This window comes from Sminthopsis crassicaudata, chromosome 4, assembly GCF_048593235.1.
Source record: "Sminthopsis crassicaudata isolate SCR6 chromosome 4, ASM4859323v1, whole genome shotgun sequence".
Lineage (NCBI taxonomy): Eukaryota > Metazoa > Chordata > Mammalia > Dasyuromorphia > Dasyuridae > Sminthopsis > Sminthopsis crassicaudata.
In genome coordinates this window covers 339,835,689-339,849,867 of record NC_133620.1, presented here as the reverse complement: position 1 = coordinate 339,849,867, position 14,179 = coordinate 339,835,689, and the positions used below count along the sequence as shown (strand labels likewise).

General features: G+C 37.5%; 1 protein-coding gene across 31 annotated transcripts in view; it reads right to left on the bottom strand.

Moving 5' to 3' along the window:
* Positions 1-13,737, bottom strand: part of MARCHF10 (membrane associated ring-CH-type finger 10) — a 234,609-nt gene extending 220,872 nt beyond the window's left edge. For 4 of the 31 annotated variants that reach the window (XM_074260900.1, XM_074260914.1, XM_074260934.1 and 1 more), the window contains exons 1-3: positions 13,315-13,427; positions 11,178-11,228; positions 4,759-4,865 (exon numbers count right to left, since the gene is read on the bottom strand). In XM_074260900.1, coding sequence (XP_074117001.1) covers positions 4,759-4,848 — 90 coding nt within the window. In that variant the 5' untranslated portion in view covers positions 4,849-4,865; positions 11,178-11,228; positions 13,315-13,427. Of the gene's footprint in view, positions 1-4,758; positions 4,866-5,051; positions 5,163-11,177; positions 11,523-13,314 lie in introns of those variants that run through there. The other 27 variants (XM_074260899.1, XM_074260928.1, XM_074260908.1 and 24 more) reach the window with 16 other exon arrangements.
* Positions 13,738-14,179: the final 442 nt, after the last annotated feature.

The window sequence follows — 14,179 nt, the reverse complement described above, 5'->3', positions numbered from 1 at the left end:
TAGGAAGTTATTATCATATTACACATTAGAAGTGAAGAGATCCCAGTCTAAGGTAGCAGTTGTATATTCAGAAAAAAAGGTGTATGGGAGAATAAAATCAGGAAACTTTGGCAAGTGATTAAGTATGGAGGATAGAGAGAATAAGGAGTTACATATGAAAATGAGATTTCTAACATATTGAAGTTGAATAGTGGTGATGCCCTTACTGAAGTTTATAATAAGGAATAGTCCTGGGGGAAAAAAATAATTTGTTCTCTATGTTGAAATCTAGATGTCTATGGGACATCCAGCTAAAATGTCCAAAAGGATATTTGAGACTTTGGAATAGAGGAAAAAAGGGAAACAGAGACAAAGAGAGAGAGAGAGAGGAGAGAGAAACAGAAAGACACACAGAGAAAGAAAGAGATGAAAGGGGGGATTGAATGATTCTAGGAAACTAATATAGATGATAATTAAACCAATAAAGAACAGATGTCAAGGAGAGAGAACATGGGAGAGGACAGTTCTCAGAACAATATGTTAAACTACTCCAAGTTATAAAAATCCAGCCAAAAACATGAGGAGCTATCAGTAGAAGATCAGTGTCATGAAAACCCTGAGAGATTATTTAAAAGTAAAGGTAATCATATGTATCAGATATCACAGAGGGGTCAATTAAGATGTGGGCTGAGAAAAGATGGTCAGATATGACAATAAAGAAGTCACTGCTGACTTTGGAAAAAGCAATTAATAGTTTAATGATATCAAAAGCCCAACTGAAAAGGGTTGAAAAGTGAGCAAGAGGAGAAGAACTAGAAGTACCAAGCATAGATTGCTTTTTTCTTAGCTAAGAAAAGGAGAGGAATATAGAATAGCTTGAAGGCAAGGTAGGGCCTATTGAAGGCTTATTAATTGTAGAGAAGAATTGAATATGTTCATTAGCAAGTAGGTAAGGAGAGATTGAAGATTGGTGGTAGGGATGGTGTAGGGACAATTATCTGGAAAAGACAGAAGAAAATGGAGTTAAAGAGAAGAGCTTCTTCTTTATCCAATATAATATTAATGAAAACAGTGGATAATTGTGAAATAGGGGAGCAGGACAGAAAACAGTGTTCATGGCCAATGATCTTTTTTTTTTTTTTCTCAGTGCTGTTGCTAAAAATCCATATATATTTTGGGAATAGGGAAGCTTTTGGGAAGGAATAGACTCCTGTTTATAACCTAACCTACCCACACCCACATTCTTGACCCTTCTTTATATTTTATATTTTCCTGCTCCCTATATTCTGGGATCCAATGTCACTGACTTTTCTGCTGCTCCTCAAATAAGAAACTCGTGTCTCAGCATTGGGCATTTTCACTAACTATCCTCTGTGCCTTAATTTGACTAATTATCCTTGATTTGTTTTGAATATACAACATTGTTTGCATGTTGTCTTTCTTCCTCCCCTTAAATGGTGAACTCCTTAAAAGCAGGTATTATCTTTTGCTTTTTTTTTGCATCCCAGCACTTAGCTTAATAGTGTTTGTTGCATATCAGGCACTTAATAATGTTTATTATTATTATTATTATTATTATTATATACTACTTGCCCTTGCTAGTCTGGGTTTTAAATTATTAATGATATTTAAGTGAGTTATCCTGTGGGAAAAGCTAAGACTTTTCCATTCTTGTGTAAAGCGTCGTAGAACTTCCCTATATGGGTTTATGTCTTTGTGGTCTTTGACCTGGGTGGAATTGGACTGTTACACATGAAATGATAGATGAAAGAGAGTGGATGATACTTCTAGATGTTTAACCACTCTGAACACAAAGAGAGAGCTAGAAAGAAAGACTTATTAAGTGCCCACCTATTTACTAAGTGCTAGGTATAATTCTAAATACTGAGGATATAAGAACAAGTAAGCAAGAGAGCCCCTGCCAAGGAGCTCATGTTTCAATGGTGAAATGGGGATGGAGTACTTAAAATAAGAGAGGACTGGAAAAGAGGCATTTTGGAGGTAACATAGTATAGAAATGGCTGAGGAGTGGTACAAAAGCCTGGTTCCAGATGAGACATAGCAAAAGGTCAACTCTCAGAGTCTAGGGCCTCGGGGGATGAGTCCAAAGTTCCAGTGAGGAGGAAATGAGGGTGATAACTAAAGTAGAGGCAGAATCATGTAGAGATGTCTGGGAAATGGCACCAAAATGTCTCCAGACAAGATAATTTGAAAGCTCACCTATCAGAACCCTATATCCCTGAAAATTAATGGCTAAATTACACTTCAAGTTATAATACATGTTAGAAGAAAAAATATACCAAAAAAAGACAGTAAGACTGTAAGAGCAAACTAGAGTACTATAACTATAACTAAATTCTAAGATGGCACATAATTATATGCTATTTGCCAGGTTCTGAAATAGCATGCAACATGCCAAATAAATGTTTATTTCCTCTTGTTTTTACTGAAGAGTCCCACCCAGTTACCAAAAGGGAAAGTCTCAATATATCTTGAGGTTGGTTTTGCTTTCCCTCTGGCTATTAACATGTAGACCTGGAAAAACATTGCTATCACTTTAACTTATTTTAAGAAATAGCAGGAATAAGTTATGCAGAAATTCAGAGGGACTATTTTTATCTAGATTCTAACAAGTCAAGCTTGCATATGCTAGGGATAACTAAACTATGCATTTGATAAGGCCTGGTTATTTTTTTAAAAATATAATGTATGGGGATACACTGCTATTAGGATTCTTTAAACTGTAAGTGCTATCCTCCTTCCTCTGAAAATGAAAATGAATTAACACTGCAGGAACTGTTTTAATTTTGTCTTTGTAACCCTGGCACCTAGCACAATATGTGACACATAGAAGTAATTTAATTATATACTTGTTCATTGTTTGCTAAATAATATATTCAAGCCTATACACATCATTACATAATTATATTTGAAAAGATCATGTCCCTTCTCACTAATATTTGTATAGCACATGTTTCAGGTCCCCAGAACTTAGATATCTGCTGTGTCTCTTTGGGGTTCTAGTGTTAATATTATAGGGTTAAGGAGTTATTAGCACCATTACTAAAAAATATTAAGTTTTTAATAAATGCTTGCCTTCCTATAACTCACATAAGCATTCAAACAAAAATTCTCACAAAAACTTTTAAGGAAATTTATCAGAAAATGACAACTATATAATTGTGATCTAAAATAAGAGACACAAAAATTCCTGAAAACCAGGTTATCCAATAACAAAAGCCCTAGGTGAAAAAGCTCCTGCAAATGAGGTTCCAACAAATAAGAAGAGCCTAATGTTAAATCAAACTAGGCTCCCCCCATATGTAGGACATGTTCAAATCAATTCTCCTAAGTCCCACAAATCTGATCTCAGGATTTCTTGCTGTTTGTCCTTCATTCTTGACTGGGACTACTGGCATGTGTGTTTGTGTGTGTGTGTGTTGGGGGGGGGGGTGATGTCTTGACTTCTAAGTGAATTGGATTAAAGTGAGGAAGAGCTGTGCAAGGTTATCAGCCTTTCTTTGCTCCAGAGTCCTCAAGAGACCAATGGTAAGAATCAGAACACTTGCCAATGGCCTCTGAATGCAGTGGGAAACCTTGGTCTTTTTAAGATGAGGTCTTTCCCAGGTATCAGCAATGACAATCCAGTAACTGAAGACTAGGTCAGAACTAAGGCACAAAAAATCATCCTGAGAAAGGGAAAACCCTCAGAGTTGCCAGCCAAAACAGAAATAGTTGCCAGCTCAGGTAGCTACAGAATATCCTTTGGACTGTAGATTAGTCTTAAGGCAGGACAGAAAGGGAAGGAATGGGATGGGACACTTATTACATAGATTATGATGAGTCTGAAGTAGTTTACTTCCCTGCATGATTATCTGTTAATATTAGTTGGTCAGACAATAGTTTTTAGAAAAGGGTATTTATTGAAGTACTCCATATACTTACATAGAGTTAATGAAGGGACCAGTATCATTAGTATTGGTAACTCCTAGGTGAGAAAACTACTACTACTGCTGGTTAGATGCAACTCTGCAAGTTACAGTCTTAAGAGAATTGCACATAGCACAGAAATGTAAAATTATTTGCCAAGAGTCAGAGGCAAACCCTGAACTCAGGTCTTCTTGGCTTCAAGGTTCTCTGTCTCTCTTCACTACACCAAAGGTATCAGAGACACAGCCAGCAACATTCCTGAGCAAGGGCTGAACCAGATTAAATATATTTGGGAAATATATTTAATAATAAATACAAAAATAAATTTTAAAAAAGAAAATTTTACTTAGGTAGTATAATAAAAACAGACATTTCCACAAAAGTCTGTGTGAATTACACATTCACCCACCAAGTTTAGAGAGCACTTGTGGCAAAGAGAATAGCTCATAGCTCCTGGTGCTGAAGTCCTCCTCCTCTCATCTTTATGAAGGTCTCCATTAAGTTCTCCTTAAGCTTCATATCTCTTTTTTTGGGCTCCTTGCAGACCTCAAATCTATCTTTTCTCATCTTGTCCTCTTGGCTCCTGATGTTGACACCACCATCACAACAGAAACGAGGTTGGGACACTGATGAATTCAAATTCAAGTTCTCTCACTTTAAATCCTGCACCCCTTTTTCAGTAATGCATCCTTGGTACCTCCATGTTAGCTCCATCATACTTTATCACAGTCTAATACAGCTAGCTACACCACAGTATGGTAGAATAGTTACTTTATAACATTCAATCACACATTAACATTACATTATTATTGTAATAAGGGCATATGCAGTGACATATTATTCATGTACCTGGTACTCGGAGTCCACCTTGTGCTGCATATCCCGCAGATACTGAGCATCACTGACAAATTTCTGCCTGTCCCTTGCTTCGTGCATCATGAAAATTTAACCCCAACCTGCACACAAAAAGTAAGTAAATAAATGTTTTGAAATATGATATTTGATTATTTTGGTGTCCTTAATTTCTTACTATAATTGCTTTTTAAAAAATAAATGATCCAAATACTGTTTGAAAGTTAAGGAGGCATCATGGTGTAGTGGAAAGGATTTGGGATCAGAGGTTTTGGATCCTGCCTCACTACCTGAGGAGCTGATCCTGGGCAAATGTCTTCATCTCTGTACCCAGATTTCCTTCTCTGCAAAATGAAGAGGCTGGGCTCAAATGGCATCTGAAGCCCCTGTCAGCTCTAAATCTAGTATCATAAAGAAGAGATGCCTTATGATTGTGCTGACATATGCCTTTACCTTTCCAATCATGAACAGTGCAGTTACAATAATCAGTTAGTTCCAATGAACATGTCTAATTATTATTTTTTTAAACTGATCTATTAATACACAATGGGGGAAGGGAAACCTAGAAAAGATAAACATACACTAACCAAAGTTGCAAAAATTCTAATACTTAAAAGATCATTCTGTTACCATGGAATCTAGATAAATAATTAACATGTCCAATTATCAAAGAGCTTTTCACACATAAAAATGTAGAATTAGGATTGCAAAAAGAAAAAAAAAAGCCTGCTAGACATGTCTTCATGTAAACTAATTTTCATTAATCTGTTAATTATATATTTTTCATTTAATCTAAGCTAATTATATTAATGTCATTCTTATTCTGCCATCCCCAAGTAAAACTTTTATACTGAGCAAACCATAAAGAAAACTCTTTAATATTCCTTATCTTCTTCCTCCAATGAACAGTACATAGTAAGAGTTTAATAAATACTTTTCCATTCTATACCTCAGTTGCCTGAGACAATGACTCAAGAAAGTTTAAATGGTGGCCATTTAAGGTGTATTAAAACACACCCTTTCTCTCTTTCCCAAACTACTACCACAATCATGCATTACAAAGGAATGGAACTGCCCTTTTTCTTTTTCCCCAGTCTTTCCCTATGATTCCTCTTTTACAATTTCTTTTCCCTTCTAGATTGTCCTGGATGTTCAGTTTCACTAGATTATACCTATATAAAAAAATTGAATCAGGGTGGGAAAGACATGTTCACATAGTAAATATCTTCCCCACATTGCAACTTCTAAGGTCACAGAATTACGAAATTTGAAAATTGGAAGGGACCTGGAAAATCCTACACAAAAGATTACTCTTAAAAACACTTAGGAAGTGACCAACTAACTAAAAATCCTACACAAAAGACATTACCTTTAAAACACTTAGGAGGTGACCAACTAACTATTACCTAGAGCTTTCCAAAAAAGGGGGAAACCACCAACTAATAGCCCACTGCATTTGGGGGTCGTTCTAAATCCTGGGAAGTTTTACCACACTTCAAGCCTAAATTTGTCTTTTTACAGCTTCAACCCACTAGTCCTGCCTCTGCCCTCAAGGGCTAATGAGAACAAAGAGAAGTTCTTCTATAGCTTTTTTCAAAGATAATTACCTCTTTCTCTCAGATTTTTCAAGGTTAAATATTTCACTTCCTTCAACTCATTCTCATGCAATACAGACTCTCAAAGCCTTTTGCTACCTTGACTGACTGCCTCTAGAATCTTCCAGGTTATTCATATCTTCAGTAGTGCCCAGGACTAAATGATTTGGGTTTTATTTTTTCATTCCAGAGGTGGTTTGACTAAAGAAAAATACAAACAGTTTGACTCTCTTCCCACATTAGCTTTTTTTGATTGTCACATCACATATTCCACTAGAAATTTTTAGACAAACTTCGGGCTTTCCCTATGCTGCGCCTGTGAAGCTTTTTAAACTGAAGAGTAAAACTTTGGGTTTATCCTTATTGAAATTCATCTTATTGATGTAACTAATGTTGTTAGTTCTCCTTTCCAGTTCTGTGTCATTTCCAGATTCCATGAGCATTCCATGCTTGCTATAAGTCATTGATAAAAATGCTAAATAGCACAGGAAAAGGCTAAGGATCGATCCTTGGGACAGGACACTAGAGACCTCCAACCACATTGACATTGAACCATTAATGATTTTCTTTGAATTAGCTTCATCTGGACTATAATAAAAAAGGAAAAAAGTTTCCCTATAATCACTTCACTGAATAAAGTTCCTTCTTTCCAGGCCAGATGACTGCAGAGAGCATGGAAAAAAAGATCATATGTTAAACCATCTCTACTTGTTCGCTCTCCTATCCTTGGAAAGCATATCTGAGATTTAGAATGTCAGGTTTTCTGACTTGGTAAAGTCATCTTCCAGAAGAGATCTTTCTCAGCCTCCACCTCCCATCCTGCTGCTTTCTCCTCTTAAAACTATCTAGTTTCGACTTTGTATATATGTATATATACCAACATGTAAATATGCTGCCTTTCTCACTAGAATATAAACTCCTCAGGGGCAGAGATTCTAGGAGGTAGAAACTGTTTTCATTTTGTTGTTGTTGTTGTTGTATCCTAATGGACTTTAACTGCCTTTGGCAAATATTAAATGCTTTAAAAAGTTTGCTGAAACAAAAGTAGTCCTCAGGATCTTCCATTCTGTGGCTTAACTCTAAATCTGAATCCACCAAGCAAAAATTTCACCTTCTCCTTTGTTAACTACAAAATAAATACCCCTCCAATCCCTCTTTTCAATTCAGCAGCTTTTTGGACAGAACTATGCCTCTACCTGAGAAAAAGGAGGCAGATAAAAATACCCAAGCTATTATGGGAAAAGCTAGGGGTATGAAGCAGCTATTTGCAATGCATAGCTACAATCTCCCAGTGCCCTAAAAAAAAAAAAAAAAAAGGTGGCACCTGGATTGAATCACCTATGCCTAAGGTGTTAAGAGTTTAAACTTAATTTAAAATGTGTTTCATTCTGGTTCTCTTTTTGCAGTTAAATATAACTTCCTTTCTTATTGGACAGCAAAAAAAGAGATCAACAATTCTGTACTTTCCTGAAATTGTCCAAGTATGACTTCATGTGGAGCTTACATCTTAGGGAATAGTTTATAAAGAAAATAATCATGACTTCATGAAAGATAGTGTGAGCAACCAAAAAAAAAAAAAAAGGCAAAACTTCAAAATTTAGCTATAGAATTTGCTATTCATTAATTTGTTCTCTGATATTGCAAATTATAATGCAGTTATAATTGTAATTTATAAATATATGTATGATCTATTATTATATATGTATAGGTAAAGTATACATATATTTGTGTATTGCAATATACAAAATTATGTTATATATATTATATATTATTATATTATATATATTATATTATTATATATACTTATATATAAAATTACTTTGAAAATATTCATATTTAAAAGCTAGTTATAAGGTAATCCCATTTACTATGATTGAACTGAAGTTAAATTTGCAGAAAATTCAGCAACTGCTGTCATTTCAGTGTGGAAAGTTCAAAGAACAGTGACAATGCTTATGCTATGTAAGTGAGGCAGAAGGACAGTATAAATATCCTTTCCCCCACCCCCATCCCCAATGGAAGACTTCTTGGTTGGAGAAAAAGGAAATAAAATGGGAAAATGATTCCTTTTAGAAGCAATTTTCTTAAGAGTTTATTTTTTTTTTCTAAAAACATGAGAAAGTATAAAGAATGATAATAATTCAAGACCCAATTCTTAAATTAAAATGCTTTCCCTTCTCCTCTCGGACTATCTGAATACCACCCGCTGTTTAGGGATCAGTTCAAACATTACCTCCTCCAAAAAGGCATCCTTGACCACCCCAACCAATAATGATCACTCCCTCTTTTGAACTTCTATACCAATTATTCTGTGTATCACAGTATTATCATGTGTCTTTTCTACCCAAATAAATTATACATTTCTTGAAGTCAGAGAATAGCTATATTACCATATACAGCACCTAGAATAGTAGTTCCTCTTGCATAGTACAAATTCAATGAATATTTACTAATTAAATTTAAGGATTAATTATTCCTATTGAGAAACAGCACAGAGCACTGGATTTGGAGACTGAAGACTTAAATTCAAAACCATACAACTTTGGGCAAATCACTTAATCTACATTAACCTATTTCCTCACCTGTAAAATGGGAATAAAACTTGTACTACTCTGCATCATAGGCTTGCTTTCTTCCAAATAGGGAAAAGTGCTTGATTGCTGATTCAAAGTTAATCCAAAAATTGTAATGCAAATAAAATGGTTATGAACAGAACAACTAAAGGCCAAGATTTTCTCATGAGGCAAAGTGGTGAAAGAGAAGCTTACCTGTATTAAAAGTCTATAGGGAAAAAACTACCCAAGACACATTCTAGGAGATGGAGCAGCAGGGAGCAGATGGAAGTCAGAAGCCAACTTGAAAAAAACCTTCAGTTTCTACCTTGATGAAAACATAAGTCCCTAAAATGATAAAGTCTCAAGCAATAGACTGGGATTAGAGGAAGATCAGGGAAAGATACCAGGAGTGAAAGGTATAGGATCACTGAGGTTGTGACCTGAGCTCGGTAGTGAGGAAGTGTTTCTCAAAGTGTTATTCCCCCAAAGTAATTTATTGCTCCATCTTATTTGAGAGTTATGGTTGTGAAGAACTTTAGTTGTAATATTCCTGTTTATAAACTAGTGTTGGTCTGAGCTCCCGTATTCCTCTTCCTTCTGACTGGAAGCTTGTTACAGTCTACAAAACCAATCATATCTCCAGCATGGATGGAAACAAAACTGAGTGGTACCAGCTTTGTTCATTTGAATAGTGAGTTGTCATAGTTATTCTACTGTTGAAAGCAGAATTTAATTAAGAATTCTAATTCTCCTAAGAATTATAACCAAGTAGAGTAGGGGAAAAGCTGAACTGATAATTTTTATTCAGGGTTGCTAGCTGTTATCTGTCTAGTCCTATGCCTCTGCTGAGTAGAAAGTTGGTCTTTTGAGATGCTCACCTGAAACAGCAATCTATAAGTAACTTTAGGTGTGTGTGTTTAGTCTTTGAATTAAGTCTCCCAGATATTCTGACAGCTTATTTTCATTCCACTTAAAGTTTTTATTTTTTTTATTCTTCTATTCTTCTTAACATGGTTCTAAATCTATATAGTAAGATGTACTCATGTTTCTTTTTCCCTTTGCCAAACCTACGCATTTTGCTATGTAGCAGAAATGTTGACAGAAAATAGTATTCTGACAGAGTTACTTACTACTCTTGAAATTCCCTATCACTGAAAATTAATCAAGAAGAAAAGTTAAGGACTCCTAGGGAAATGTGTTAATAGTACCTATGGAGAGCTAGAATCTAAAATCTGAGTACTACTCCTCTAATCATGAAAGAAACAGAAAAATTATCTGCTACTTGATCTATTTATCAGTTCCTAATGTGGTAGCTATCTTAAGGAGGCTTTTAAATGAAGAGCAAATAACTTTTTTAAATGAGAAGAGAAATCACATTATTCAAATCATTTGTGATTATCTCTGACTTCATAATCATTTACCAAATAAAGGGCTCCACACAGTCACCTACAAAAGTTTTTTTTTCCTCCTATCAATTTCATTCCATCACTTTTTGCTATAAAACATTTAGAAGCATGATAGGTGATTTTTTTTTTTATCAATGTGTATGCATACAGTTATATCTATGGATACACATACATGTACATGTATATATTTAAATTTAATCAGACTTGTCATTTCATTGCAGCAGGGAGCTCTGGATGTAGAATATACGGAAGATATCTTTCTGTACCTCCTTTGCAATCTGAGAGCATTGCCTGAGGCATGGGACAAGGTCACAGAGTTGCTCTGTGTTAAGAGGCACAATTCATTTCTCAATTTAAATACACATACCCCAACACACACACACACACACACACACACACATACACACAACATACTTTTAAAAACTAGTCTTGTAGATTCATCAGTATATTGAGCTCCCCAAGGCACATTTATTTTCTGCAATTTTTTAATCTTACAGAGTTAATTACCTGAGTCACCAAGAGGATTTGCCCAGGATCACACAATCACTAGGTGTCAGAGACTGCCATTTGAACTCAGGACTAATAGAGTCAGTTCCATATTCACTATATCAAAGCTTCCTCTTTGAATATATATGTATATACACATATATTTGGTAAGATTAAAAACTAGTCCAGATAACAATAGATGTATTATGAAGTTAGGAATTCATAGCTTAAAAAAAAAATTCCTTATCGTGTTTATGTAGTATCATTAGAATTACACATTCCACATAAAAGTTTGAATAATTTACTCAGTATGAATGATAAACCAAAATGATTGCTTGAAAATGTATTCTTAGAAGATAAATGTGTAAACTCACTGATCTCAGCTCTTGTCGTCTTATTCAGCCAAAAGGCCATCTGAAGTCATCCTGAGCAAAGATGGAAGGATAGGGAAATAAAGTTGATAAGATGCAGAAGAGGTCTATATTTTCAGAGGAGCAGTTCTGTATTCTTTCTACTCCTCACTTTTCAACTGTTTTTCAATTGAAAAAATCTCCTCACTGCAGTAGGCACAATCGTTTTTAATCTCTGATGACACTACTGAGCTAGAAGTGATCAACTTCATGCTAAATAGGAAGGGAAAGGGAAGGGGAGGGGAGAAAGGAGAGGGAGTTCTTCCTTAACTGAAAGAGGGAGCATATGACTGTTCCCATCCTCAATATTCTATACACCTATGAAATTTCAATAAAGATGATTCTAAGAACTTTATGACATATGTAAGCCTCTCTAGTGCTAAATTCTCTATTCTCTGAACAAGAATACAGAATCTGGCAAACAAAATGTCTTTCCATCTTCTGTGTTCCTTTTAATCATATTCTGCCCTTGTTTAAGGGCACATTTCTCAGAAGAAATTATGTTGCATTAAAAATATAAAGTTTTTGTCTCCTACTTTTCTACAAAGTTCTCAAATATAAAATAGGACTTCTACGTGGAGTATAAGTCTAAGTCCCTCAAAAACCAGGTTTTCCTTTGAAACAAAATCAAAGTAACAATTTCAAAATGCCACTAATCAAACTTTTAATTCCCTTTTTTCCATAATTAATCTACTGTTGCATAAAGATAACAGAAAAATTTGATGCTATTATCTTTTTAAAATATACATAATACATATACAAACAAAAGAAATATTCTAGTGACTTGGGGCACAAAGTTCACAGTTCTCTCTCTATAGCTCTATCTGGTGAATGTTGAGTGCTTAGGACCTTCAAATTGAAGAAATGAAAACAAAGTGGGAAAGGGAGGCAAAGTACACTAAAAAGTGGGTCCTTGGACTTTTCCAGTAAAATTGGGTTTTTAAAAAATGTGCCAATTAGAAGTGCAGGAGAGTCCAGTGATACAAAGTTTACACCAACACATCTCGAACAAGTGTAGCAATTTCCTGGTAACTCTTTGCCTTTTATTTGTATAACTGCTAGAGAAAGAAGGTGAGAATGACTATGTATAATTGTGAAAGTAAAAGTATCACACACAGCCAGTAAAATGGAGGTTGTTAAACCTGTTTAAGGACCAGGGCAAGTACGATAAGAACTAGTATAACATAATATAGGAGAGGGTAGCAATACTTCTCAAATTATTTGCTCATATTATTAAATATCATACCCTCATTGGGGTCAGGGAAAAGGTAAAAGTATTACAGAAGGGAAAAGACTGCCAGTGTGGAACATGTGTATTAGTTCATAGATTTAGAGCTGATAAGGCCAGTTCAGGTTTATTTGACAGATGAGGAAACTTGAGTATCAGTCAAGTTCAACAGCTTCATCAAATTTAGAGAGATGTTTTCAACCAGGTCCTCACTCGCGTTCTCTTTACACTACACCATGCCCTTTCAATCAGCGCAGATTTGTCAAGTTTATCAAGAACCACTCTTGAGGAACCCTAAGAGAAGCTGAGGGGTGGGAGGAGAGAAGCCCGGGTCACTGGAGCCAATGTTCCACACTAGCAGCTCCTGTGAGACGTTTCCACTTCCCTGACCCCGCGAGAGTCCAGGTTCCACAGCAGCCGCGGCGTAATACGCCACCCTCTCATATATTTAGATCTTCAGTGATGGTTCATCATCTTCATCCTCAATTTCCATCTAACTTGTTAGGCACCGGCCCGGAGACTTTGGGAAAGCCCCTCCCCTGCCCTCCCCTGAGCCTCAATATCTCCTTATGGAAAATGGAGAGGTGGACAGGGACGAGCCAATCCTAGGCACACTCCCCCACCCCCTACCCACTTCTAGTGCTCCTTCCCAGGATTCCACGCGAAGCCTCAGATTCTACTCAGAGGGAGTGACCGCCCCCCCTCCAAAGCCCAAAGAGAGTCGAGCTGATTGGCTAAGAGGAGCCGGGGACCCTCCCGCGCACCCCCCACCCCCTTCACTCCAGTCCTTTGCCCAAGCGGTGGAGAAAACGGCCCAACGCAATCTAAAACAGTCACAGCCCCGCCTGGCAAACAAATAAACCGTGAACCAACCACTTAACGGGGCCCCGGGGTCACCATGGGGCTGGGGGAGGCAGTTCTAGTCGAAAAGCCGGGAGACCGATTCTGGCCTCCCAGCCGAGGCGGATGGTTACCTGGGCGATGCTGCGCTTTCTCCACTCGGGGAGCTAAGGGGCGGGGGCGGGGCGGGGTGGGCTCGGGCGTGTCGGGGGTGGGGGTCCACAGCACATCAATCGCAGGGGGGAGGGGACAGTCCCTCTCCTACTCCTCTTCTTTCTCCTCCTTCTCCTCCTTTTCCTTTTCCTCCTCCTCCTCCTCCTTCTCCTTTTCCTCCTCCCCCCTGAGGGCTCCTTGCAAACGGCGGCGACTACTGGGCCTTCTCAGAGGCCGAGGCCGAGGCGGAGGCGGCAGCCAGAGCTGCCGAGCGTCCTCCCGTTTCCTTAGCAACCACCCCTCCTTCCGCGAACTGGGGCAGGCCTGCCAGCACTGTAGGTCGCGAGTCTAGGAGTGATCCCAGTGCGGCTGCGCGATACTCGGGAGAAAGGGGGAGGGGAATAATGGGGGGGAGGGAAGGGAAGGAAAGGGAAGGGAAGTGGAGCACCTAGCCCAGATCCAGCCTAGATCCCTGCCTTAGCTTAGATCCCAGCTGCGCCAGAGTTGTGGCCTCTGGGTTGAAGCTGGAGAAGGAGCTTTGGCTGTTGCCATGGGAACCAACTAAGGAAGGGGATGGGAGCCACGCGGATATGTAATGAACTTGGTGGGGGCTGTTCGAGGAGGAAGATTATGGGTTGTCTTGCCACTTACTACCTACAATGCCTCTTTGGAAACTGTATTCGTATTACTGTTATTGTTGCTACCCAACTCTGTAAAACTGTCATGGTCCGAGGTAAAAATGAGC